Source organism: Paralichthys olivaceus, chromosome 23 (genome assembly GCF_024713975.1).
Source record: "Paralichthys olivaceus isolate ysfri-2021 chromosome 23, ASM2471397v2, whole genome shotgun sequence".
In the NCBI taxonomy this organism is placed as follows: domain Eukaryota; kingdom Metazoa; phylum Chordata; class Actinopteri; order Pleuronectiformes; family Paralichthyidae; genus Paralichthys; species Paralichthys olivaceus.
In genome coordinates, this window is record NC_091115.1 from 13,460,004 (window position 1) to 13,484,863 (window position 24,860).

The 24,860-nt window shown below is 42.4% G+C and overlaps 2 protein-coding genes across 3 annotated transcripts in view; both read right to left on the bottom strand.

Annotated features, from left to right (window-relative positions):
- The window catches only part of ano2b (anoctamin 2b), a 59,969-nt gene extending 54,637 nt beyond the window's left edge, over positions 1–5,332 (bottom strand). For both annotated transcript variants that reach the window (XM_069520111.1, XM_069520112.1), the window contains exons 1-2: positions 5,174–5,332; positions 994–1,181 (exon numbers count right to left, since the gene is read on the bottom strand). In XM_069520111.1, the coding sequence (XP_069376212.1) occupies positions 994–1,181; positions 5,174–5,210 (225 nt within the window). In that variant the 5' untranslated portion in view covers positions 5,211–5,332. The remainder of the gene's footprint in view (positions 1–993; positions 1,182–5,173) is intronic.
- Positions 5,333–9,483: 4,151 nt separating this feature from the next.
- Positions 9,484–23,409, bottom strand: pik3cg (phosphatidylinositol-4,5-bisphosphate 3-kinase, catalytic subunit gamma). Its single transcript, XM_069520304.1, has 24 exons — positions 23,139–23,409; positions 21,260–21,473; positions 20,985–21,156; positions 20,630–20,892; positions 20,225–20,311; positions 20,034–20,134; positions 19,688–19,857; positions 19,384–19,571; positions 18,721–18,828; positions 18,500–18,587; positions 17,983–18,415; positions 17,796–17,894; positions 17,570–17,705; positions 15,932–15,997; positions 15,559–15,702; positions 15,359–15,440; positions 14,536–14,639; positions 14,133–14,279; positions 13,944–14,034; positions 13,577–13,707; positions 12,623–12,734; positions 11,979–12,136; positions 11,588–11,669; positions 9,484–11,337 (listed from the first exon to the last, which is right to left on the bottom strand). The coding sequence occupies exons 2-24, from the start codon at positions 21,464–21,466 to the stop codon at positions 11,138–11,140; spliced, it is 3,369 nt and encodes a 1,122-aa protein (XP_069376405.1). The 5' UTR covers positions 21,467–21,473; positions 23,139–23,409; the 3' UTR covers positions 9,484–11,137.
- Between the last annotated feature and the right edge of the window lie 1,451 nt (positions 23,410–24,860).

The window sequence follows — 24,860 nt, forward strand, 5'->3', positions numbered from 1 at the left end:
ACAGCAGCATTATGTGTCACAACTGCATTCTTCATTTTATTTTATTGTTATAAAGTCTAAAAACTTTGAAGCCTGTGTTGTCAATGAGAAACATTTGGTAAAGTCCTGTATCCTCCCTATAAGGGGGTGTGTCCCACCTCTACTCCCCCTTTCTGTTGTCAATGAGAGAGTTATGTTAAATTTCATTCATTCAAGCTTTTGTATGTTAGCTTCACTGTTATTGTTTTTTTTTTATTGGGTTTACACATACAGTATATTTACGGTATCAAATGCTAACCCTACTTCTCTACTTAGTGATGTCCTCATATGTAAAAATTGACCGGAGGATTTGTTTTTCACTTCGTTTGTCAGAATAAACAGAGATCACCTTCGAAGACATTCAGGGTCTCTGGCCTTTCCTTTAAATAAATCCAACACAGACATCACCAGACACCACCGACTACAGTAGCATAGAATTAGATACCATCTGTACAGGGTCTGTGAAGTGGGTTCGACTTCATGGGCTAGGGGTAAGGGGTTGTGGGAAAAGGGGTTTATTTATAAGTCAGTAATGATAAACATAATTTGTGTAGGAGCAATATGTATTTATATATAACGACAGTATGTTTAGAAGAAAAAAGACCACACACACATGCACCACATACAGTACACACACTAACACCAGGCTTTTCCATTGACCTATTTCTAATATCATCCTTAATCCTCAACTGAAGTAATTTCTCTCTACAAACATCAACCTTGAACTGATACACTTCACTTCATGTCAGTGTGAAGTCCATTCAATTCATCCCTGTAAATGAGTTCCAGCTTTTATTTTTAGACTCCTAGAGTAAGGATCTTATTCTCTGAAATTATTTAGATGAGTTTTGCTTTATGCTAACTTGCAAAGTGATGCAATGCAGTGAAACACATCACACACAGGAAATATTAGATGATTAGCTCAGTTTAACAAGTTGCTCATTTTTGAGTGAGAACAATGTTACATACACCCACCATTTCATTGTTTTCTCCTTTAGTCAGCAGACTTTGTGATTCCTCAGCCCACACTTCTTCTTTTTCAGGCTGAGGTCCTAGGATGCTGTAAGACATGTCCCTGGTCACGTGGTACAGGGCGTCGCTGTGGATGGAGGAGGACTCGCTGAGCACCGTGGAAACTCGGGCTGCACCGTTGGTCCATGACTCTGAAAGACATTTAGTTTGGAAATTAAGCGATGACATCCTGTGATGAGAGTTTCACTAAAACTCGGTTTCTCTGAGCTGGAGGTGCTACAGAGGTTCAGCCACTGTTTACTCTGACTTCACTTTAATCTTTTATACAGTGTGATAAACAGGAAACATAAGTAACAGCATGAACACTGAAGCCACCTGTAGTCTGGCCGACACAGGAAACTGTTTGCCTTTGCTTCTGCAAGAAACAGGATGTTTGCTAAAAGGACAGATCTGAGTCAACACGAGGATCATGAACTTTGAGGCTGCATCAAGTGCACAGCAACACTCAGGGCATTTGTTAGTTAAAGGTAAAAAAGAAAAAAGGTATCTGTCTAGTTTCGATTCATCTGCCTGCACAGACAGTTCATCTTATGCAAACTGTATTTCTATATGAGAAGTTATTGTTGAACACAATACACGAGCATTGATCAGACATAGGAAAGAGTTCCAGCAAAGTTCTTATGTGGATTTTCCATCACAATACTTAGTTACTACATTCGTTTGATGACTGTAATTAGAAGCTACCTTAAAAATAAAGATTTCACATGAACTAAATGTTGTTATACCAGCAGTACGATACATGGCCACTACGGTAAAATGCTTACACAGTCATGCTTCAGTACAAATAGAATAGAATAGACAGTTTCAATAGTTAAAAACTGAAAGGAGCAGTTTTTCTTTATATCTCAAATCATAACACTCAAACTTTTGCATATGTTACTATTTCAATGTAGGACTTTATGTTGTTATCTGTACCACTGAGACACTTGATTTCATTGTGCACTGTGCAGTGACAACAAAATCATTGAACTGAAAAAAACAATAAAACATATATGACACATGACATCATTGACATATTGAAAGAAGTTATGGATCTGACGACCTGTTCCTTGACTGAAGTTGCAGAGCCACACTTAATGTCCACACACACACACACACACACACACACACACACACACACACACACACACACACACACACACACACACACAATGTACCAACAGCGACTGAAAAAGCGACACAGAGCATCACAAGTGAAGAATAAATGCTTCTCACATATACAACATATATAAAATCCTCTGTGGTGGAGAGACAGATATCTCGTGAAACCATTTTATGCATCGTCATGTTTCTCAGTTTTTACACCTTCACAGCATCTGAATGTGCATCTCCGTATACATTTGCACTTCTAAGCAGCACAGTATCATCACAGACTTGTATTACCAGCGACTGAACAGTTGTAGCGTTATACCTGGGGGTTCAATACCTTGTTCAGATACAAACTGACGTCTGTCATTAAGAAAATGAAGAGCTTAAACTTTTATTTCCCCACGTGCATTTACCAAGTCAGGGTAGGGATTTCAGATTCCCATCACAAGCCCTCAGCTCTAACCCACAAATGGGGCTGTGTGGTTACAGTGCAGCCTCACAAATTCTGGGTTCCGAAGAGCAACATTTTCAGTTACTAGAAGGCACCGAATATGCAAAGCGAGGCTTTGTCTCAAACTGTGCAAATTGGTACGAGTGTCACTCAATCTGTCTGAAAGCTCGTTACAAAGGACAAGCCCACATTGAGACGCACCCTCAACAATCAGCCTCACAACGAAAAGAACACAATGACAACGCAAGGACACAAAAGCGTGCACGTGCGGGGGAGACAAAGACAAAGCAGAGGATGACTTGTTGCTCAGGGAGCCGGGATTTCGACAACTTCTTCCCAGACATCCCTCCATCTTTACCAATCTAACGGCCATGTTGCCACAAACCGCAACAGATTGCCACTTTTTGTAATAAGGTTACTGTATGTGTGTGCGTGTGTGTGTGTGTGTGTGTGTGCATGTGTGTGTGTGTGTGTGTGTGCGTATGGTTATTTTAGGGATACAGACAGCTGTAGCCATAGTAACGCACCAGGCCACGTGCTGTGCTCTCATTTCACTCCCATAGACAAGCTACATGTTTCGCTCCCTCTCATCCACACACGCAAAGATGTACAGCACCTAAACATTATATATAACGTGAGATCTGTCAACCAGGTCAAGTGTGTGTGTGTGTGTGTGTGTGTGTGTGTGTGGGGGGGGGGGGGGTGTTCTCATAATGTTCCTTTTCAAGAATTTTCAAGCTGTAAGAAAAGACATTTTATGGCAACAGTTGTGTTTCTGTGCCGTACAGTTGACTTGACAGCAGCGCAGTAGCCTGGAGGTGAGAGAGGCAGGCCTGTAACTGGAAGGTCGCCAGTTTGAATTTAGTAGGAGTGGGAATGAATGAGAAAATCCCTCTTGTGTAAATATAAAGCGGAGCCTCACAAGAAAACAAAACAAGCTTCTGTTGAATGTCTCCATTTGAAAATATCATATAAAACACATTTGTCAAATGTGTTCTATCCGATTAAAAAAGTGTCATCCAGAATAAATGGAGGAGTTCCCTAGCATCTTCAAATTTTTTTGCTTTATGTGAGAAGCTTTTGGAATTTCACCCAGCTCGTTCCTCAGAACGATGTTGGAACAAAACCGCAGAGACAAAAGGCATCGTTCAGGGAACAGCTAATGGGCAGCATCACAGCACAAAGACTTTCCGCTGATGCTTTTATCACATGTTGTCTCACTGATTGTATGGAAGCCTCTGCCAGGGCGCAGCTGAATACATTTTTAACCCACTCTCATTTGGTTTCATGTTATTAACCGAGTTGATTAGACATAAAATACAAATGTAGGATGGCGAAATAGGGTTTTCAGCACTTTCATTGTGAGATTTCCACTCAGTGTTTTTAAAAGCATTAAAGATGCACGTCATTGTCTGGAAATTAGCAAAATAATTTGAATAAAGTGTGTTTTGCTTGTTGTGTTTTTACTTTAGCCATGCAGACTGATTTTTTCACATTGATTTACTGAAAGGAACCATTGCTCCATGTTTAATCTAACATCTTATTTTGAGGCACGTACAGACGCAACAAGGTCTCATCAATCTGAGCACAAATAACTCATGATTCTGCCCTTGTGGACTTTTGATTTATCTGATTTATCCGTTGGCCTTGTTGTTTTCCCTGCGTTTGGTTTGAGTCTCACTCACTCACTCACATACTGGATAGTGAGTTGGCCTTTTTGTAAAGCTGTCCAGAATGTTTAGTCAGTTTTGTTTATAATCTATGTAATGGACTCATTTTATCCCACAATGCATTGGGAAAAATAGCGTACAACTGACGGTCACTAAGGGAAAAAGATATAGCATCATGCACTGCGCTCGTGGTGTTGACAGGGAGAAAAATGATGGCAGGACGCAGCAGCCCACTGAAATGCTCCCATCACAACATCACATCCTCTGAGCTCAGCCTCTGAGCTGCAGGTGGTTTCTAACTGAGCAGCAGATGATGCTTCGTTTAGCATTTACATCTCCCAGGGTTTATTATGAGTATGTTAGCTTAGCAGTGTCCTGCTGCCCCACTAAACCACAGGGATCATTTCATTTCAGCTGTAACGCCTCCCTCACCTCACTTACAGTAAAGCAGAACAGCAGCCAGGCCTGTAAACTAACTCGGATTACTGCCCCACCCCCGGCTTACACTGCGAGGGAGCACATGTCTGAGATAAAGTCATCTTTAAAAACAGATTACTTCTGTTCCAATGAGGAAAAAATGGTTCCTCCGCGAGACAAGAGGAGAATAATGTGGCAATATTAGCACAGAGGGGTCTGAATGAATCATCGAGTTAAACTTCAGCAGCCCCACATGCAACAGTATACCCTGCATGCTGTAAAGAGCTGCCTGGTGACGGCTGCCCCACACACAGTCTGCTGACACACACTCACGCACACTGGGGGAACAGGGGAGGGAACAATAGGCGGGTTACTCTACGGTGGTCCAGTCTAGTGTGTCCTTTTTGTTGGGGGAGGATACAGGAGGGACAGGCAGGACAGGCCACACAAAAGGAGGGAGAGAGGAGGGTTTCCTATGGGTTTCTGTGGCACTCACCTGCAAAGGTAGAGGGCGGGGATCTGCGGAGAGCCATTTCACCTCAACTCTGAGGGACAGGCCCTGTTTCCTCTGGGTTTCCCGTCAGTCAGCCACGCTGCTCTGCTGTCAACAGCAGGTGAGAGGAAGCACGACAACACTCTGACTCCGTTGTGCAATCCTCAGCTCAGTGGAAGCTTAGCTCAGCTGGGATAATACTCCTCTCCAACTGGCCGGCTCGGGGGAGCCGAAAACTCCACGGCTCAGCTTATTGTGTAGCCTCGCTTAATGCACCGCACACCGGGCTCGTGGGCAAAAGGCTGGCCGGCTGATTGGGTATTTGACCGGGGAATTACAGCCACACAGAGACAGGCAGAGATTATTGGGCCCTCTAATTACTGCGCCTTCTGTTGATGTAAAACGTGGGGGATCATAAGGGGCTGCTTCATGGAGCTTAACACCAGAGAGGAGACACCTTAGTGCAAATGAAAGTTACACAATGAGATGTACCGTCCAAGTAAGGGAGTTAATGACAAGTCACATGGGTCCTGTACGTGACATCATGGAGTTTAGCTCCTGCAGAGGCAAGTTCAAGTGCAGTGTTTAACAGCCTCATCAGGACAATGGAGAAGAGCTGTAAAGAGCTGATTCCAATTTCATATTTTTCTTTTAACGATATTTGTAGGAACCAAATACGGGTGTTGGGGTTAAACTGTAATTTTGTTGTTTGCTCACTGGGTGGCGCTGTGGTGCACGCGGCACAGGTATCAGGGTAGGGGACTGTGGGTGCATTCGAACAGTCCATTTTTCTTAGGAGCTGTCCTAACTGGGTGAAATAACCCGACAATATTTCAGCCATAATAAGAGTTGTTGGAATTTTCTAAATGATAAGGAAAGGAGCTTCAATGCTTCCGAACTTATCTCCTTCAGCAAAGGAAACATCTGAGCATCCTTTATCTGTCCAGTCAGGAGTCACAATAAACAAGCATTATACATAAAGTTGTTTTTTTTCAATGCCAAGTGTGAGTGGAGTCAGATCTTCTCTGCACCCTCGTTCTCCTTTCCTATCTTCTGCTTCACATCTTTCCTTGACCCTGTGACGTATTCCATCAGATCCAGAAGAGCTAATGGTTGTGTTTATTACTGTGTTTATACAATGTTCACTGTGTGGAATCTTGGTGGAAATAGACTATTCTCATAACTAAGCAAATAAAAGGATGTTCTGTAACAAATGGACTGCTAAGTGCAGCCATATCATAGGCTTATGTGCATCAAACTAGCAGAGCTTAGCTCCTGTAACAATATCCTTGACATTACTCCTGGACGATGTAACAATCTTGTAGCTTTCACAGTTATAATTGTTGTAAGTGAGAAATCATGCTCTTGCCATGCAGGAGAGTTTGAAAAACTGCAGTACCCACGGGCCTTGGCTGCTGATGCTGAGGAGAAGAGGCCAAAAGATGAAAGTTGGCAGGATAGTTGCTGAATTCAACCAAAATAGAGCCAGAAATCCAAAGTGGATTGATGTAATCTGCCGAGGGTAAAATCGTTTTTCTCCACGACATGATCTTTAGCTCTCATCCGTCATCAGTGCCCCACAAGACAAGGCTGCTCCCTCATCACAGCTATGGCCAATTCTAAGAAACTAGTGCAGTGTTCGTTCTAATCCTGCCTGTTTGGAATTGGATGTATTTATACATACTTTTTTTGCCAAATGTAAATCTGTAAATTATTTTCTTTAAATATTTATACCAAGTTACACTACAAATAATGAAGTTTATTTAGTCTGCCCTTGCATCGGATTGGCATGGGACCATGGGACGTACACCTGAGAAGTGTTGTGACCAAAGTGAATCTGACTGGAACAAACAGTGCTACTTGTATTTCATCTACTATAAGAAAAGTAATTAAAGAAATAAAGGATCAGATTTCCTGCTTAATTCTGTGTTGCCATTTCTATTATTTTCCCATCTAATTGCTTGGCCAACCTCCTCAGTGACTAATTGGTATACCTGATGGTAACTGATGCTAAATACAGATAGAGTGTGAGAGGCAACACACACACACACACACACACACACACACACACACACACACACACACACACACACACAGACGCCCTCGTATTCTATCAGTAAGAGTATCTGATGTGGCACACGGATCAGCAGCGCCAACCCACACACACACACACACCTCCACGCTCTGTCTCCAGTTACAGCGGGTGCATATAAGTTTGGACTGTTAAATATTAAATGCTGTAATACGGCGAAGTGTTGTAATGGAGGAAACCTCTAAAAGGTCAAGCTCGGACCACAGGCTGTGCTGTAGTCATGTGGTCGACCATCATTTTATATCTCCTCCTGCAGCACTTGACAAATGTTCACATGCACGAGTCGCCTGCATAGACTGTATATGAAGACGGAGGACACTACAGCTCCACTAAAGTGAAGCCAAATCACAGCGGTTGTCCCCTGGTGGCTAGCTGCTGTATAAATCATAATATTGGATTAGTTAGTTAGTGGAGGGGACATGGGCCAAACAAAAAGTAAATCATCTTCACATTATACATGAACAACCTCTTCCCAGTTGGGGCCACAGAGTTCCTCCTACAACTGACTTGTACTGAGGTGCGGTAACTAGCACTGAGTATCTTTTACAAAACCTTAATTGCATTTCCTTGCCAGCATTAAAGAAAAATGGAATGCTATGTTAACAAGGAGGATAAAAAATAGATGCATGAATGGCGACATCCTCAACAGCCCCCCACTACAGTTCACACTCACACTGTGAATTTAAAGAGAAGCATTAAATCTGTATTTATACACTTCAAGCTACTTAAAGGCAGCCGCCATAAATAGACTGAAGTGCATAACACCCACACGTTACAATCATGTGCATGCACACAACTGCAGTACATATAGTATGTGCACGTGTGCGTGTACAAACATACTTGTGAGGACTAATTTCTTGTCCTCTTGACATTTAGCTCAACAAATCATCTGAATCTATTAATTAGCTTAATATGTACTAATTAACTCTAGTAACCCGAGTTCTGACCCTAAAATAACCCCATGGGGGGATGACGACAGGCCAGATGACCTCACCCTGAAGATATGAAACTCAAATAATTCTTAACTGCAGCAGAAGTACAGGAACAGAGTGACTCACACATACAGTCCGCATCAGAACGCACACACACACAGTGATTTCCCCCGTCGTCTGATCTGGTTCATGTCTTCCTGAAAAGGAACCAGAGATAATAGAGAGAACCAGTGAATCGATTCTCGATGCTCCAGTTCACTCCAGTTTCTTCCAGTTTCCTCCCACACCAGCCTCGCACACCTGTCACAGCCGAGGAGGTTATTCCATAAAAGCTACAGTGCACATTTCATTTGGAAAAAAGAAATGTTGCTTGTGGAATATCAGTCACGCAGAGATACTGTATGTCCCGCAAAGCTACTAGAGTGAATCTCCACCTTAGTCACAACACATTGGGCTGTAGCAGGATTTGGATTTCTGGGTTTGTATAGGCCCTAAAACTGAATTATACTCTATTACAGTATTATACTACGTACTATCCCAGATAGGATTAGGGTATTGTTATAGTAGAGCATTCAGACTCCTTCTGGAGCAAATCATATCATTTCCTTGCTGGAAAATAAAGCTGCTTTACTTGCTTTGATTCATTTAGATGTCACATCTATAATGCATAAGGACATAAACAATTTCATATCCTACAATATGAATGCTAAAGGAGAAATGTCAAACAACGGGGGGGGGGGGGAAAGGCGCAGCAATCTGTTTTCATGTCTATTCAATGAGCACGCTCATCACTTGATAAGCGTCTACAGTTCATAGGTATGCTAAAAAGCTCACAGTGTTTCTACAGTAACAGTAGAGAGAGAGGCCTGTGGGGAATGAAGAGGATTATCATCTAATCCATTTAGACGCTCGATGCCCTGTACATCAAAACATATACATCAGTTCATCGCCATAAAACAAACTTGCATTCAAGAGACTTTACTTCACACCCACTCACACTTTTCTGTTGAATGAGACAGAAAGAGCCTTCAACTGGAAAAGAGAAAGAGGTGACATAGGGGAAAGGGTGATGGAGGAGGAAGATGAGATGGTTAATATGGTGTCAGTCCTAAAAACTTTGAGTGTGAGCTGTGAGTGAAGGCTTGCAGTGTTGCCCCATCTTCTGGTCAAATTTGAGTATCACAGTTGATAAGTCATGAGACTATTGTAGCTACGTTACTAGAGAGGGGACGTACATTATTTGAACTTCACTATAAAATACTAAAAATCACTCAAAGAAAAAAGAAGAATTTATAGCACATAACTTTAATTTTCTGAAAACACAAAAAGCTAACAAGTTCCAATTATTTCACTTTGCAGAATCGATTGAAAAATATTTACAGGCACAATAGGCTTCATTAAAAAACATTAGATCCTTCCAACACATTAATATTAAAAACAGATTTTCAAATGACTGATATTTGTAAGAGCTTTTATCTACACCTCAGAAAAGAAATCTGATTCTCTCAAAATTCCTCGATAACCAAAGATGATCAATACTTTTCCAGACTTTGGGTCTTATGGGTCTTTACTGTCAGTCTCTGCTCAGCTGTGGGTTTACACAAAAACCTCTGAAAGCTTTAAGGGATTAAGTTTAATTTAAGTTTAAGAAATATATTCCATAATTAGAAGTGACTACAGCACTGACCAGCACGTGCTAAATGTCACAGGCCACTGCCACATGACTGTGCGACGACTGTCTTCTACACAAGTTATAAATTAACATTAAGATATTTGACCGTTAATGTGTTTTTGGAATCAAAATGTCACGAGCACCAAGTTTTTAAATACGTGAAAGACAGTCAGTGCAAATAAAAAGATGAATAGATGTATAAATAAATAAAAAAACATGATCACCAGAACACTTATTACATTACCTGCAATATCTACACAGGGCATCCAACTAATTTAATAATTCCTAGCATTTTATTTACTTTGTGTGCTTTCAATATTTCATATTTTTTTATTTATTTAACAGACTGACCCTTTAACACACGCAAATATATTAGTGGTGAACCTTTGCCTGCCATTCACTTCAATGTGTGCTAGTGAGGGGTTGAGTATTTTCCCATGGCGAGGCAAGTAGCAGCGTGGCTTCCCATGGAGTTTAACCTCGGTGAACTCTGGTCTGCGATAAACACGTTGCATTTGCATATGTGTGACATTGCCTCCTGGGATAAAGGGAACCGTGCAGCACGACTTCAGTGCCAATTCAATTAACAGTTACTATGTTTTAAAATAACATTTGGGGGTTGTGTTGCATCAGTACACATTTCACACTCATTTTATAGATAGTGTAAGACTGAAAACCAAACTAAAGGAAAGTTTGCAGCAGGTACAGACTTTAGATTTTCATATTGATGCTGATTTGAGCAAGAAAAAAATAAAAGACTCCAGTAAATGTTATTTTGTGAGCTTGGTGTGGATGTTGGACTTGGTCTAAGCAGTGCGATGAAAACATTCTCTCCTGTGGTGAGTTTTAAATACATGTGAGAGTCTGCTACATTTATATTTGGTTGTGATGCATTTTACATCAACCAGCAACGATTGGTCACTCAGAGCAGAAGACGGGCACAACCATGGGAGGAACCTAAGCGAGAAAAACCTCACACAAGAAAAGTTTGCTTGGCGCTCAAAGGAAAGCCTACCGTCTAAAAAACAGAAAGAGATGTGTAGTGAGGACATGTGTAATGACTCTCAGTGCCACAAGGGGAAGCCATCTGACAGGTTAAAATCCTCAGATTTGATCACTTCCAGTTTTTCTATTTTTCAGTCAGAATGTCAGACTGATGTAGTTTGGGTCCTTTGTCCAGAGTTTATTATTATTTGGTTGTGATTTGGTTTGATTTGTACACATGGTTTAAAATATAAAGAGGAACAACTTGAAAACGTTCCCAACTTGAACTAAGTGGAGCGTTTGTCCACACCCTGCTTGATTCCCAGCACCAGGTGAACAAACCAGTTGATCTGAACCATCCAGCCTTTCTCCCTGCAAATCTCTATCTGGTCCAGCAGGTGGCGTTGAGCCTCGTCCTCGTTGCGGCCGACAGTCAATGCCTCTCGGATGTACTCGATATCCTCCTTACTGGTCAACTGGGGCATGCCTGTTAATACACAAGAATGATTAGCTTCCATTTCCAGACAGAAGAGTGAGCATCTGTCAGTACCTATCTGTTGTTTTATTATTTCACGTCTGGTCATTATCCATGTATTCGTTCTGAATCAGTCAAAAACAAACAGTGGCTTTAAACAAATTATCTACTTTTCAACTACAACTTTCAACAAGTTAGTGTTGTTCAGCTGTGAAAGGGTCACACGGACAAAACTTTGGGTTTATAAGGAAGGAGGTCTTACCGGTCATCAGCATCATGGAGAAGAGGATGATGAGCAGGTTGGTGTGATGCCGCAGGGCGAGGTAAGCCTTTACACACACGTCCTGTGACACAGACAGGAAATGTGTAATTATAACAGATATATCCTGCTCATACAGACCTCTGTAAATAAAAATGGACGACAGGACTGATCCCCAAAAGTGAAGCCTAAGTGTCTTAATCTCCACCTGGTGGCTGGCTGCAGTATAGGTTATAAATCCCATGTCTCCCATGTTAGCATAAATCATATCAATAAGATGGATGTTATAAAAATGGGATTAAACGACATGATTGACAGCTGAGACTGTCTTGCGATTGGTTGAGCAGCTCAATTCCCAGATCACTCCTGCGCAGACTGTGGCAAAAAACCTCACCTGGAACTTCTGGAAGTGGGGGCTACTTTTCTTTCCTGACGTTCCCATGACGTACAGGAAGTCTGGTGTGAGCACGAAGGGAACCCACTCCTTATTGATTCCCATGAAGCTCTTGTAATTCCCCAGGATGTGACCGAAGTCGATGTGGAAGAGATTCCCTGCAGGAACACAAAGGAAACTAGTTTTCAGTGCTTCCTTTAGACTTTTTTTTTTTTTTACCATTGTTGAATTAATGCATCAAACACAGTGTGTATGAGACCATGGGAGACATTTAGTTTGACAGAGAATAAAACTCGGTGTAAATGACCTCGATTATGAATGTTGGGGCTTGTGGCCACTTGGACGACACCACACGAGCAGTATGGAGGCATGTTATGTTTTTCTGTTGTTTTATTACATCTGAAGAAGAAGCTACAGTTAAATTCAATTGTACTGAATTCTGTGTGTTTTGTGGACTCAAACACTTCATCACTCCATCCGCATAGTGGTGAGTAGATAATGAGTGAATTTTCATTTTCTCCCTTTAAAACTAATATTTTAGAATTTTTTTAATTTAATAATGAGATTTTAACAATAACTTAAGTCATCACTGTTTATTTTCAGTTTGCCTCACAGTGAGAAGAAAACACAAACAACCTCATTACCAGATTCAGTGATCATGATGTTGTCATTGTGGCGATCCCCGATCCCCAGAACATATGTGGCCACACAGTAGCCACCACAGGAATACAGGAACTTCTCCACAGCCTCCTGAAACTACAGAGAAGGAGAAAAGAAACAGTTTGACGCACAGGAAAACCCCTTTTTTAGCTTATTTACCATGACTATGACTAAGAAGAGGAAACGGTGTCTTTGTGCGGTGGTACTCGACAGCTCGCAGCTGGGCAAATGTGTAAACTAGTGCAACAATGAAAAGAATAACCCTCTTCCTTTAGATTAGTTATATAAAGAGCTGTGCTATGATATATTTGACAAGAGAACACACTGAAGCACAGAGTGGAGGCGCCTTTAGGATGCAATCTTGAAAACTTAAAAAAAAAAAAAGCTAAAACTACTAAGAACAAATGAGTGGTGCAGGTGTCATGTATGGTGTGTGTGTGTCTGTCTGCGTGTGTGTGTGTGTGATTGTTTAAGTGACGGGAAAAATGTGGGTTGTTTCCTTCCTGTGTCACACGGCTACTTCCTCTAACGTCTAAACTCTGCCTCTAAACTTTCAAAACCGCTCCATCAGCCCGTTTAATCCATTAAATATATTAAACAAGGTTTCTGCAGAGTGAACAAGGTAAAAACTGTTTCCACCTGAAGTAGCCAAATTGTGAATAACCATGGAAACGCCACAGGCAGACAGTAGGTGTCCATAGACTTTCACATGCACAAGCCAAGTGTAGTGCAATCAATTCTGACCAGTTCACATTGCTATTGTCTGTCATTTCTATTTGAATTTCATTATATACATCAACAACAAAAATGGATGGAAGCATTGGAAAGAGGGCATTTGTGTTTCTGGTCAAAGAACCCTGACGTTCCACAATATCAAACCAATAATAATTTACATGTTATCTGATTTGCTGACACTGAAGCCTGAGCGTGTGTTGTACCTTGTCCTCACTGACACACTTGTCCCGAAGCCACTGATACAGGATTTCATCTTTAAAAGCACCGGTGCTCCCAACGACACTCTGCTGGATGTTAGCAATGGTGGTGGCATCCTTAACGATCTCAATCATACCTACAAAGATAAAGACGAGAAGAGAGAGGGGTGAATATCACAGACAGACTTATTTAATGAGTTTGGAGCTTGAGTATTCTGCTGTATTAAGCACTGAAATTGTTATTAAATCACTGTAGTTGGGAAAGGTTTTATTGATGGTGTGGCATCGTTTAGGCACCAGTTTTAAAAGCATTAATTTAGCACCGGTATCAGAAAAAACCCAAACCATACCCAGCCCCGGGTGTACAACCCACCTATTCTGTTTCCAGTGGAGATGCAGCCGTATGGTAACAGGCAGAGATCGAGTGATTCCGTCTCCCAGATTGACTCCATGATGAGCAGAATCTGCAGGGACAAAATGTGTGAATGAATGTGTAAAGGATAAGAGTCGTTATTTCATAATTTTTGCAAGCACCTTTGTGTGAGAGCAAGTCATCACTCACCTGCAGGATGAGCATATCCTGTCGGAGGTCATCTCCGTCTTTGAAGATGATGCCGATGGGGTCTTTGGACAGAGTGGTGGGGTCGGCCCTTTTAAACTGCAGCCACAGCGGCTTCTTCTTAGACGCCATCACTTTGCATTGCTCAATCTGTATGCACAGTATTTATTACTATAGGTTAGGTGTTCCTAATGTGAAATCAGTTTAGTCTTCTTAGCTAAGGCACAGCACTTGTTTTAATGTCAGTGGTAATTTCTCACTTTCCCTAAAGTGTTTTTATATGTGATTCCAAACAGGCATCATAGGGATCTTAGAAACATATATATAAGTATGTATGTGTGTGTTTATGTGTGTGTGTACGTGTGTGTTTTCTCTCTACCAGTATGTGTGTGTTTTTGTCTCTCACCAACAGGGCTCCAGCTCTCAGTCCAGGATCATACGGGACCCTGAAACTCTCTGGCAGACCAGACGACTGCAGAATCTCCAGTTTCTGACGCAACTGTAACACCACTGACACACACGCACACGCACACACACACACACACACACACACACACACACACACACACACACACACACACACACACACACACACACAACAATAGTTTCACTTCCTGAAGGTTATTCAAACTAGACCGATACCTCTGCCACCCAACTTCAATATTTTTCCTTTCTTCAGTTTTCATTGCAACATTTCAGCCAGTAACTCATGCACATTATAAAGAAGTGGTGAAAATAAGGGCATGGAACATTAAACATTAAACACAATCAAACAAATGCAGTTTTACTAACAGGAACTGATGGAAACATTTGACACAGGTTAATATCTTCACCAAGGACATTGTTTTAATCCATGTCAATTTGTTGGTTTATTTGTTACCAGGATTACACAAAAGGAATAATCTTATCTCCACAAAACGTTTTTTTTGGACGAGTTTTCCTTTCACATACATGCAGGAGGAGATTATAACGGTCAAACCTGACACAACCACAGGAAAATGTCAAACATTCAGGCGAGGGATGGCTTCTATGTAGGGCACGCAAGAGCCAGGACAAGTCTTATAAATTCCACTGCAGAGATCACATGTTTTTGTTTACAGCACATTGACACCAGTGTTGGCCCTCAGCGTAATATTCATCCTGAGACATATTTGTTTTAATTTTAACTGCGTTTCTAGTTCATACTGCTCAGCTCAGCTCACAGAAGTCAGGAAAGTTTCACTTCTTACCTTGTGCAGTGACGTCATATTTGTCAGCAGACATTGCCTTCATCTCACGGGTGACTTTCTGCAGAGCATCTGTAATCTCCACCTTAGAGAGCATCAGTTCATATTGTGAGTTGTTGAAAAAGCTTCTCTACTGATTTTTTTTTTTTTTTTCTATCTAAACCCAAACTAAACTAAAGGAGTGGTGTATGTGCCTGACTGACCTGTTCCCTGTAGTCCATCAGCATGGCTTCCCCACAGCCTCTGAGGTAGGCCTCCAGCAGGACAGCATATCTCTGCTGGTAGTGCATGGACTGAGCGATCTCACTGCGCAGGAACCAGAAGAGAAAATGACCAATACGCTTACTCTGTGGAGAGAAACCCAAACACAGGGAGGACAACAGAGAGGCTGAGGTGAATCAAATGTCATTTTTGTCATAATACATCATCAATCCAGAAGAAACAGACAATGCAGGAAGACACAACAGAGACGAATATAATCAATTATAGACACCAGAGAGAAACACACACAAACACACACACACTACAAAGATGAGACAAAGGAAAACCAGACAGACAGATGCTGGGCCTGCGTACCCTCAGAGCTCTCTTCAGCAGGAACCTCACCAGGGCACTGTCATGGTAGGGCTCAAACTTCACCGCCTGCAAGAGACAAACACACACACACACAAATTAGTACAATGAAAATAAATTGTCTTTACCAGTGCTGCAAACCTTTAAAGTCGCAACCCAGGGATATAATCAGGCTAGTCTACCACGTCAGAATTCTTCACTGAACAATTAAATTGTGCTAAAATCAGTTTTATTTTTCACTCCAAAGATGCACTCATCTCATGTACACTCAGACTCTCACAAACACATGCAGATCCTGGTGACCCCCAGGAATTATCTCTCAAGCCACAGGTCGAGAATCACTGGTCTTAACAGAACTAATTGCATGGATGGTGAGTTGGATAGATGATAGTTAGATAAGCTAGACAGCATTTCCTCACTTGTCTGCAGATAAAAAAATATATGACCTCATAAGCTGAAGGCCACCCAGAGGTGCTCAGCTCTGGTAACAGGTTTGGAAGCAGTGAGGAGAATATTAAAGGGGATTTGTCACCAGATGAGAAGGAAGAGTCTTTCATCAAATCCAGTCTGAGGCCACATCCATACTACTACGTCTACATCTCTGTCCATTATAAATTGTAATCCCTGTCCATACTAACACTGAAAACTCATGATCACGTGACCACTCACATACAGAAGAATTTAACTGCACAACAGCTGTTGGCAGAGACAGCAGGGTAAGCGATGCTTACGCTGGTAGCTGAGGCTCGTTTTCTTCTAATCAGTTCATCTTCGAGTCCAAGTAAATGATATGACCAAATTTGAAGAATTCTTGAGATATTGTGCTCACAAGAACGGGACGGACAGATGGATGGACGACCCTTAAACATAACGCCTCTGTCCACTGGCTGTTGCTGGAGCGGAGGCATGACGATTGACACGTATAATACCTGCTCTGCTTTGAGAAGCAGGATGTTTTTATGCTCATCTCTGCACATGTACTGGAATGAAAACCATGTGTTGCTGATGTGCAGAGGATACAATGACATCAGCATGTGGAGTCATTTTCCTATCAGACCACAAGGCCCGCTGTTTATCTCAGTGGATAATTCACACTGCTCATGCAAAGTTGACCACAGAGTCAAATATGGAAACATGTCAGAAGACAAACATGAGCTGCCTCTTTGCTCGTGCTCGTCAGTGAGTTGGAGCAGGATATTTACTTGAAGTAGTGCTCCATCATATCATTTTGTACTGTCCTGTCAGCCAAACCTGTATGTCATCAGTATGTGGTGTGAAAAAATAAATAAATGATGCTGTGTTAGTACTGGTGATGATCTGGCTGCACCTACTTCCTGCTGCAGGTGAAAACAAACTCTCTCTCTTCACGGGTGGGTGGTACAAAATAGTGTCAGGGTGAAACTTGTTTTGCGGAGGCAAGTCATGTGATGGGAGAATCAGAGAAGGCTGCCCATCAATACTAAAACATACAACAGAGTTTTTAAACTAAACTGGGGCCAGCAGCGTTTCCAAACTTCTCTGTTTTAGTGTAGGTTTAAGTGTAATTTAGAATAATGTGAACACCCGGCCTATCTTTAGTAGAGTGATGGATGTAATGTAGAAGTGTAGCTGTAGCCCAAGCATCAGAAAAAATAGCTTCACCTGCACAAGCTGCAGAAGATATCTGAGCACATCATCGTCCTCCAGCGTCTCCAGCTTCCTGACAGCCATTGAGCGAACCTGAGCGTCAGAGTAATGACAGTCGAGCAGCTGCATGGCCAGACCAACATCCAGACCACTGCAGGGGAACAACATAAACCACAAGTGAGGGGAGTCTGCAGCGACTGAGGACACAAACATGTATAGACGGTATGAAGAACTCTTGTACCTGCTGTCCCAAGCACTGCTGCGCTCCAACAGACGGTGTGTCACCAACACGTCCTCCTGTTTCCCCCATCTGACTGAGCCCAGCAGCTTAGGGTACGCCCTGAGGACAGGGAGAGATTATTTTCAGAATTAGAAATCAGGTAATACCAGGAAAAAGTCTGATTTCTTTCAAAGAATAGAAGAAGTACCTGGGGTCACGCATACACTCGTGCCTGAAGTGCCAGAGCAGCTCTTTGTCCTCGGGACTGAGCGGATGCAGCGGGTCGGTCGCCACAATAGCTTCAAACTGCTTCTTCAGATGGTTCGGCATCTCCCTGTGACCCCGCTCCCCTGCCTCGGCCTCCTCGCCCCCAGCGACCGCATCCCGGCTCACGTCCCGGCTCTTGGGCAGCACCACAGGGTAGCAGTACTTGTCCAGTAAGATGGCGATGGCCATGGAAGAGGCCTTGTCCGGGTTGGTTGCCGAGGTGAGCTTGTCTGCGTTGATGCTGCTGCTGCTGCTCTCCTCACTCTTCTCTGGCATTTTCCACATGTGGAGGATGAACTCGCCCTGGCGGAGCAGCGAGCGGTGATCGACGAGGAGCAGGTTGACATAGTATAGGAGACGACTCTTGGTCTTTGCTGAAAGACGGAAAGAGAGACAGTGATAAGTCACATCCTGCAAACTATCAGCATCAGAGCCTGCTTCATGTAAGGAAACCTCACCATCATGGCTGCCTGCTCCTCCTCCTGTAGTGTCCTGGTAAGAGCTCCCCTTCGAGTTTGGTGTCTGAGGTTGTTTCCCACAAACCACCTGGATGAGAAGAAGAATGGAGAGCAGGAACAATTCAAGCTAAATTTATCCATCTCCCTCACATCACAGCATAAAGACACTCATTTCTACAGTGGTCACGATATTTACACCAGCTCTGAACTAGATGTCTGACCTGGAGGTTGAGGCGTGCCCCTTTAGGCAGGTCTTTGATTTTGATGTTAAACTCCAGCCAGCAGTTCCACAGCACTTCTTCATTGAATGTTTTAGAGGTTGTCCTCTCCTGAAAGAAAAAATTCAGGGTTAAACTCTCGTCCAAACAAAGCTCTGCATGTGTTTTACAGTCAGTGATTCATGAAATAGACAGTTATAAAACTAACATAGATCTAAGACAGCTGTGGTTCTCAGATGTCATTTGTTGGATGTAGAGTTTAGATCTTTAAAAAGAATCAAACCCTGTGATACCCATGTATAAATGTGGTTCATATGTGAAGCCAAGTGCAGTTCGAAGGCAGACCTGAGATATCATGTTTAAGACCTTGACCTGTATCTACTCAAATCTAATCAATCCATAAGTGTCTACATTTGTACTTAATTTTAAAGGATTCTCTGGATGCATTCTTAAGATAACACGTTAATGAGACCAATAATGGTCTTGTGAGGTCACAGTGGCCTCGACCTTTGACCTCCACATTCGGATGGACGAACAACCAAAAAACATAATGCTGGCAGGCACTCATAGGAGACATATCTCACTGTACGCCTCAGTGTTGTAAAGGAGCTGCCACAGTGTTGCTGCTGTTTGTCTGTGTTTTTTCTTCCTTTCTGTTTTGTTTACCTGGGCTAACAGCTGCTGGCCGTGGAAGATGCTGGCCTCTATGAAGACAATAAACTCTGGGATCTTGGGCATTGATGGGATGTCGATACCCAGCACCTTCACTCTGAACTTCCTGTTACAGTCCCACATGGAGATGGTGAACACCCGCTCATGGTCTTTCTCATCGATGGTCAACTGCTCATGGGTACCTGACGTAGAAAAAGTTAAGAGAAATGTTTAGAAGTTTGGTCATATCTCAATAAAACTAAATGGACATAATAGATTCTGAGCATCACACACAAATAACACAGTATTTGTGAGTTACCTGCGACACCGGTGCAGTCATCCACCTGGGCCCAGTCCTCCTTGTGGACCAGATCCAGATCAGGATCAGGCGGCATCTCCAGAACCAGGTGGATCTCCTCGCCATTCTTCAAACACTGACGGATCCAGTTGAAGTTCTGCAGTGGTTTATCCCCGTACAGATACTCCTCCCTGAGTAAACAGACACCGACAATGTTACTTTCAAAGTTGAAAAGTAAAATAAAAAGGATGATCTGCTTAGAACAGCCATCTACAAGATAATCAAGTAAATCACTGTTTCACTTTCAGAGCAAAAATGATTTGCTGTAGGCAGAAGCAGCTCAGGTGTGATTCCACATCTCACATACCTGCCACACACACGTAGCACATAGTCTGCTTCACACACGTCTTCAGGGATGCCCAGCAGAGATCTTTTATTTGCTGTCTTGGCGAAAAAGCTTGACAAGACCTGAAGAGAAATGGATTAGAGCAAAGAAAACAGGTGTAAAAAAAGAGCGCAGTAAACACATGAGCGGAGTGCATCACTACATTTGTCTACCTGAGCCGGTGTGTCGTCGATGGAGACCTTGATGGTCTGGCTGGCTGTGGTGATGTGGATCACCACCAGGATGTGACTGTTACTGAGCTGAGAGGTGGAAAAAAACAACAGAACAAATTAATTAATAATGAAAACACTGAATACAGAGACATTCAGTAGAAAACTAATAACTTATAAGTATAAAAAGTAAATCATTTAAACATTCAATTCACAAAAACGTGAGGAAATAGTCGGTTTATAAATTAGTTTCACTCCTCAGCTGATTGAAGGATATTGGTGTTTAAAATGATGGATCACATCAGTAATATGTTAAATATTCCAGCTTTGTATTAATTTTAGAAAATATAACATCTTCTGCATTATATTCAAGAGGTTATCCAGAAACTATATAAAAATCCCACATACTTTGCTGAGCAGATGCTCAGGCAGTGGTTTGCGGGTCACCCAGGGGTCCATGGCGTAGAGTTGCGGGTCACGGTTGGACAACTCGATGCGGCGCGGCGTCAGCAGCTTTCTGCGGGTGAACTCCAGCTCGTCGTCGTGTACGTTGCTGACATCAGTCACGTCGTAGCCAATCAAGTAGTTTAGGTGGCTCTGGTACTGAATGGCCTCATCCGAGGGCTGGGGACGAGGCACCAGCTGGATCCGCCCCACATTTTTCTTCAGGGCTTTTTAAAAAAACAAACAACAGACATGTTCACGGCAGGTACAGTTACAGACTCACTGGGCAGTCATGAAAACATTCGTCACTGGTTAGTACCTTTCCAGTAGCGAATGCAGTCGAGCGTCTGGAAGACCTGGTGCTTGTCGTAGATCTCACACACGTTGCCTTTCTTCTGGTAGAGCAGGATGCAGTGGTCGGGAGAAAACCGCTGGTAGAAGTCAGGACTGAGGTTTGAAGTCACCGCCTTCAGCCAAACCTGAGCTTTCACCTGGGAGTCAGGAAATGTGTAAATAAATGTGTTGCCACTATGATCATCTCTGTCCCATCCATAAACACATGATCATCAGCATTGAATCGGTGAATTAGAAGACCTGTTCCACTGTCCAGTTCCCAGCGACCTCCAGCAGCAGACTGTCGGGGCTGATTCCGCCCCACGCCATCGGGGGCAGGACAAACTCGATTGAGATCTGGTCCATGGAGGCAGTGGAGGATGACGTGATGGCCTTCTTTCTCCTCCTCCTCCGGATGTCTTCTCGCAGGACTATAGGTTCTTCGTCACTTACCTGGATCTGGTCCATCGCCTAGCTTCAGGGGGACAAGAGACAGGAGTGCTTTTTGTCATTAACCTGTGATCCTGTGTCCATCGCGTGTTACAAAACGAGACAGATCAAAATAAGAAGAGTAAACAAGATGAGGCCCATATGCATATAATTAACCTACATAATATTATATACATCTATCTTTCATAAAACACTGATCTATGACCTCTGACCTTCTGGCCTCTGTTCCAGACAACAGGTTAAGTTACCCTGAGATTAGGGAAACTCTGGGATTTTTGTCCCAGCAACTGAAATGACTCCAACTCTGACTCAGTTACCAGGAAAACTGAGTCTTTGCAGCTAACCTGCTCATTGGCGTCTCTCCATCAACAAACCCAGTCTCCCCCATAGACTGTATAAACAGATGAATGGCATGACAGCTCCTACAAAGTAAAGCCAAAACTTCTCCTCCAGGGTAACGGATGGGACATGGACTGAACTAAGTGTTGTTTGATGCTATATATGGGGGGAAACGTCACGATAGACAGCTGAGACTGACTCGCTATTTGTCAAATGTGTATCAGCAGGACCTCAACACTGTGGCTTGTAACCCAATGTTACACATCATTGCTTCTAAAATCTACACTGTCTTTGTAACAGTGTGAAACATCAGAACATGAGGTGGTCAGTCAGTTCTCCTGCACTGAAACATTAATTAATAGACCTATGAGGAATCATCTCTCTAGCACTGACGGCATCTTCCTATCGTGTTTAACATATTGTGTTAAAAATCAAATTATCTTTAATCAGCAGTTGCCATCGAGAATAGAAGCATCAGAGCGCTATCTGTTTTCCCCCTTTCATCATATATGTGCTTAACTCAGAGTGAAGTTGATGGAGCGGCCTCAGATCAGCTGATCTGGAAGATGTCGGGGTGAATCAGAGTCTGTTCAACCTGCTCTCAGGCTATTTGGACATAAATAAACTGCATTCATGAGAGTTTGAGTGTAAAGAATCTGCTTGAAGCAGCTTCTGTTTCTGCACCCTTAAGTATCACAGCTGAAACAGGAAGCTGCAGTGGGATATAAATAGTGATTCAAACTCGAGAAAAAGAGGATTTACAGAACGGCTCTACATCTTTAAATAATCACACTTTCCCCGTGCCCACTGTGATCCCTTTAAATGTCTTGTTTTGTCAGGCAAACAATTCAAATCATAGATCCAATATTGACTTTTCACTTGTATGTGGCTGTCAGTGGCTGGTGCTGCGATATTCTTCATTTAATTCTCTTTTTTTTAACAGTAAAGTTGTGTTTGATTACAGATATAATGATGTTAAAAGGATGCATATCTTTTTTTAATACATCAGGAGTGTAACAGGATCAACAGTGGCACTGGCAGCATCATTAAAAGTGACTGCGAGCCTCTGATCACAGGAGGCTTCGTGGCTGGAGTTTGATTTCTGTCTTCAACCAGAGGAAGTTTGCAGAAGCAGGAAGCAAAACTCGACGCAGCCTGGATGTGAGTGAAAACTCCAGCCCGAACCACGGAGCGTGGTTTAACACTGTCTGTAGGTCTGTGTCTGTTGATAACACAGAACCGACGGAGGTAGACACACTTCAAACCGGGTGCGCGTCGGTGAGCCTGTGACTGTGTAACAGTATCTGCCATAATAAGGCGTCGGTTGAACCGCACTGACTTCATCACTCACCAATGAAGGCGGACGCAGAGGCCGAAGAATCCCCGACGAGTGAGCCCGAGAGTCGGCATTGATGCTCCACGAAGAGGCCCGGGGCTCCGAGGACAACTTTCAAGTTTCTCTCCGAGTTCAGGAAACGCGGCAGCCTCCGCTTCACCGGTGTTGTGTCGAGTTCCGTTCGCCCGCCGGGGACTGCCAGCACCTCGCGGGGGCGCGCACAGCCGCAGCGGAAAGCCGCTACCAGACGTGATCGTCTCCATGGCAACGTGCAGTTTAATAGTTTAATAGTTTTAACTATTCAATCTCGTTTGTTTGTTTTTCTATTCATGATGATTAATGATCCGAATGTTCGGGAATGTTTAGAGTCATCGATTATTTATTAGACTTCTTCATGCACATATATATTTCCTGTTTTACAGAGTATTTACTAGTTTTAATTCCATTCATATGTTTCTATATTTCCTTACACTTAAGTATTGCATGTTACTTATTACTTGCTGATGCCTATTTTGACTCTTGCTGCTGATAATATTTATTTTTTTATAATATAATATTTCCATTTTCCCTTTTGTGGGACCAATAAAGGATTATCTCAAGATTCAAGATTCAAGATGTTTGTTGTCATGTACGCAGCAGATAAACACAGTTCACAGCATGTAATGAAATTCTGACTTTGTTTTTCCAGCATACAAATTTTATAAAATAAAATAGTATTCAAAGAAATAGAAGAAATATATAGAAATAGAAAATAGTGCAAGTAAATCTTTACAAAATGTAATAAAAATGTACAAAAATGTAGAGTACAGGTAGATATGTTTGTTTAAAGTGCAGAGTGTACAGATTATTGTGATGGTTATTACACATTGATAAATATGTATAATTGTATTAACATTAACACTGTATTTATGCCACTTATTTATGTAGTGTTGCAGCTCCACACTGTGGCCACCAGAGGGCAGTGGACTCGATCTTTAGAAAAGATGAAATGTCGCTGTTCTGTATTTGCAGGGTGTTAACCATGTTCACATGTGGACCTTAAAGATTATAGACTCATTCAGCTGCTTCTGTGTGTCCACAGAGACTGTCATCCTGTGACTGGTGGCAGGGCATCTCAAATTCAAACCACCTGTACAATATCTAGCAACTTTTAGAGTTACTTAAAGGGGTATAGGACTTTATACAGTGATTATGAAGTGTTTTTAACCAGGTTATCTCTTACCTGTTGTACTAGTGGCACTGGACACATGACAACAAAGCTAAAGGCTATTTGTCTGCTGCTGCAAATATTAAAACATGCCCTCCTGCATGTCCCCTCGTTTTCATACATGCATCACTGATTGTATTGCCCATTCTTTTTTTTAATCTCTGTTATCACCACACTAAACATTTGCACGCTCTGTTTTCTTTCTGTCTTAACTATGTACCGTGTCATATGATCACATTAGCTCTTTAAAGAGCTGTCATCTGGAACAAGTCTGCTTTCTGTCCCCAGAGTCAAACTGAACTCGTGGAACAAGCTCCCAGAGAACTGCAGGTCCGCTGCAAATCTTAAACCCTTCCTTTTAATAAGTGCTGAACACTTTGCTGTTCGTCCCTGTCTTTGATTTTATCAACTCATTACACATTTCTTTCACTGCACTGCTACTTTCACTCCTATTTCATATTCCATTTATTCTTCATGCAACACTTCCGATTTCTTTTGAGTTTTCTTTTTGGGTTCTTATTTTGCTTTCA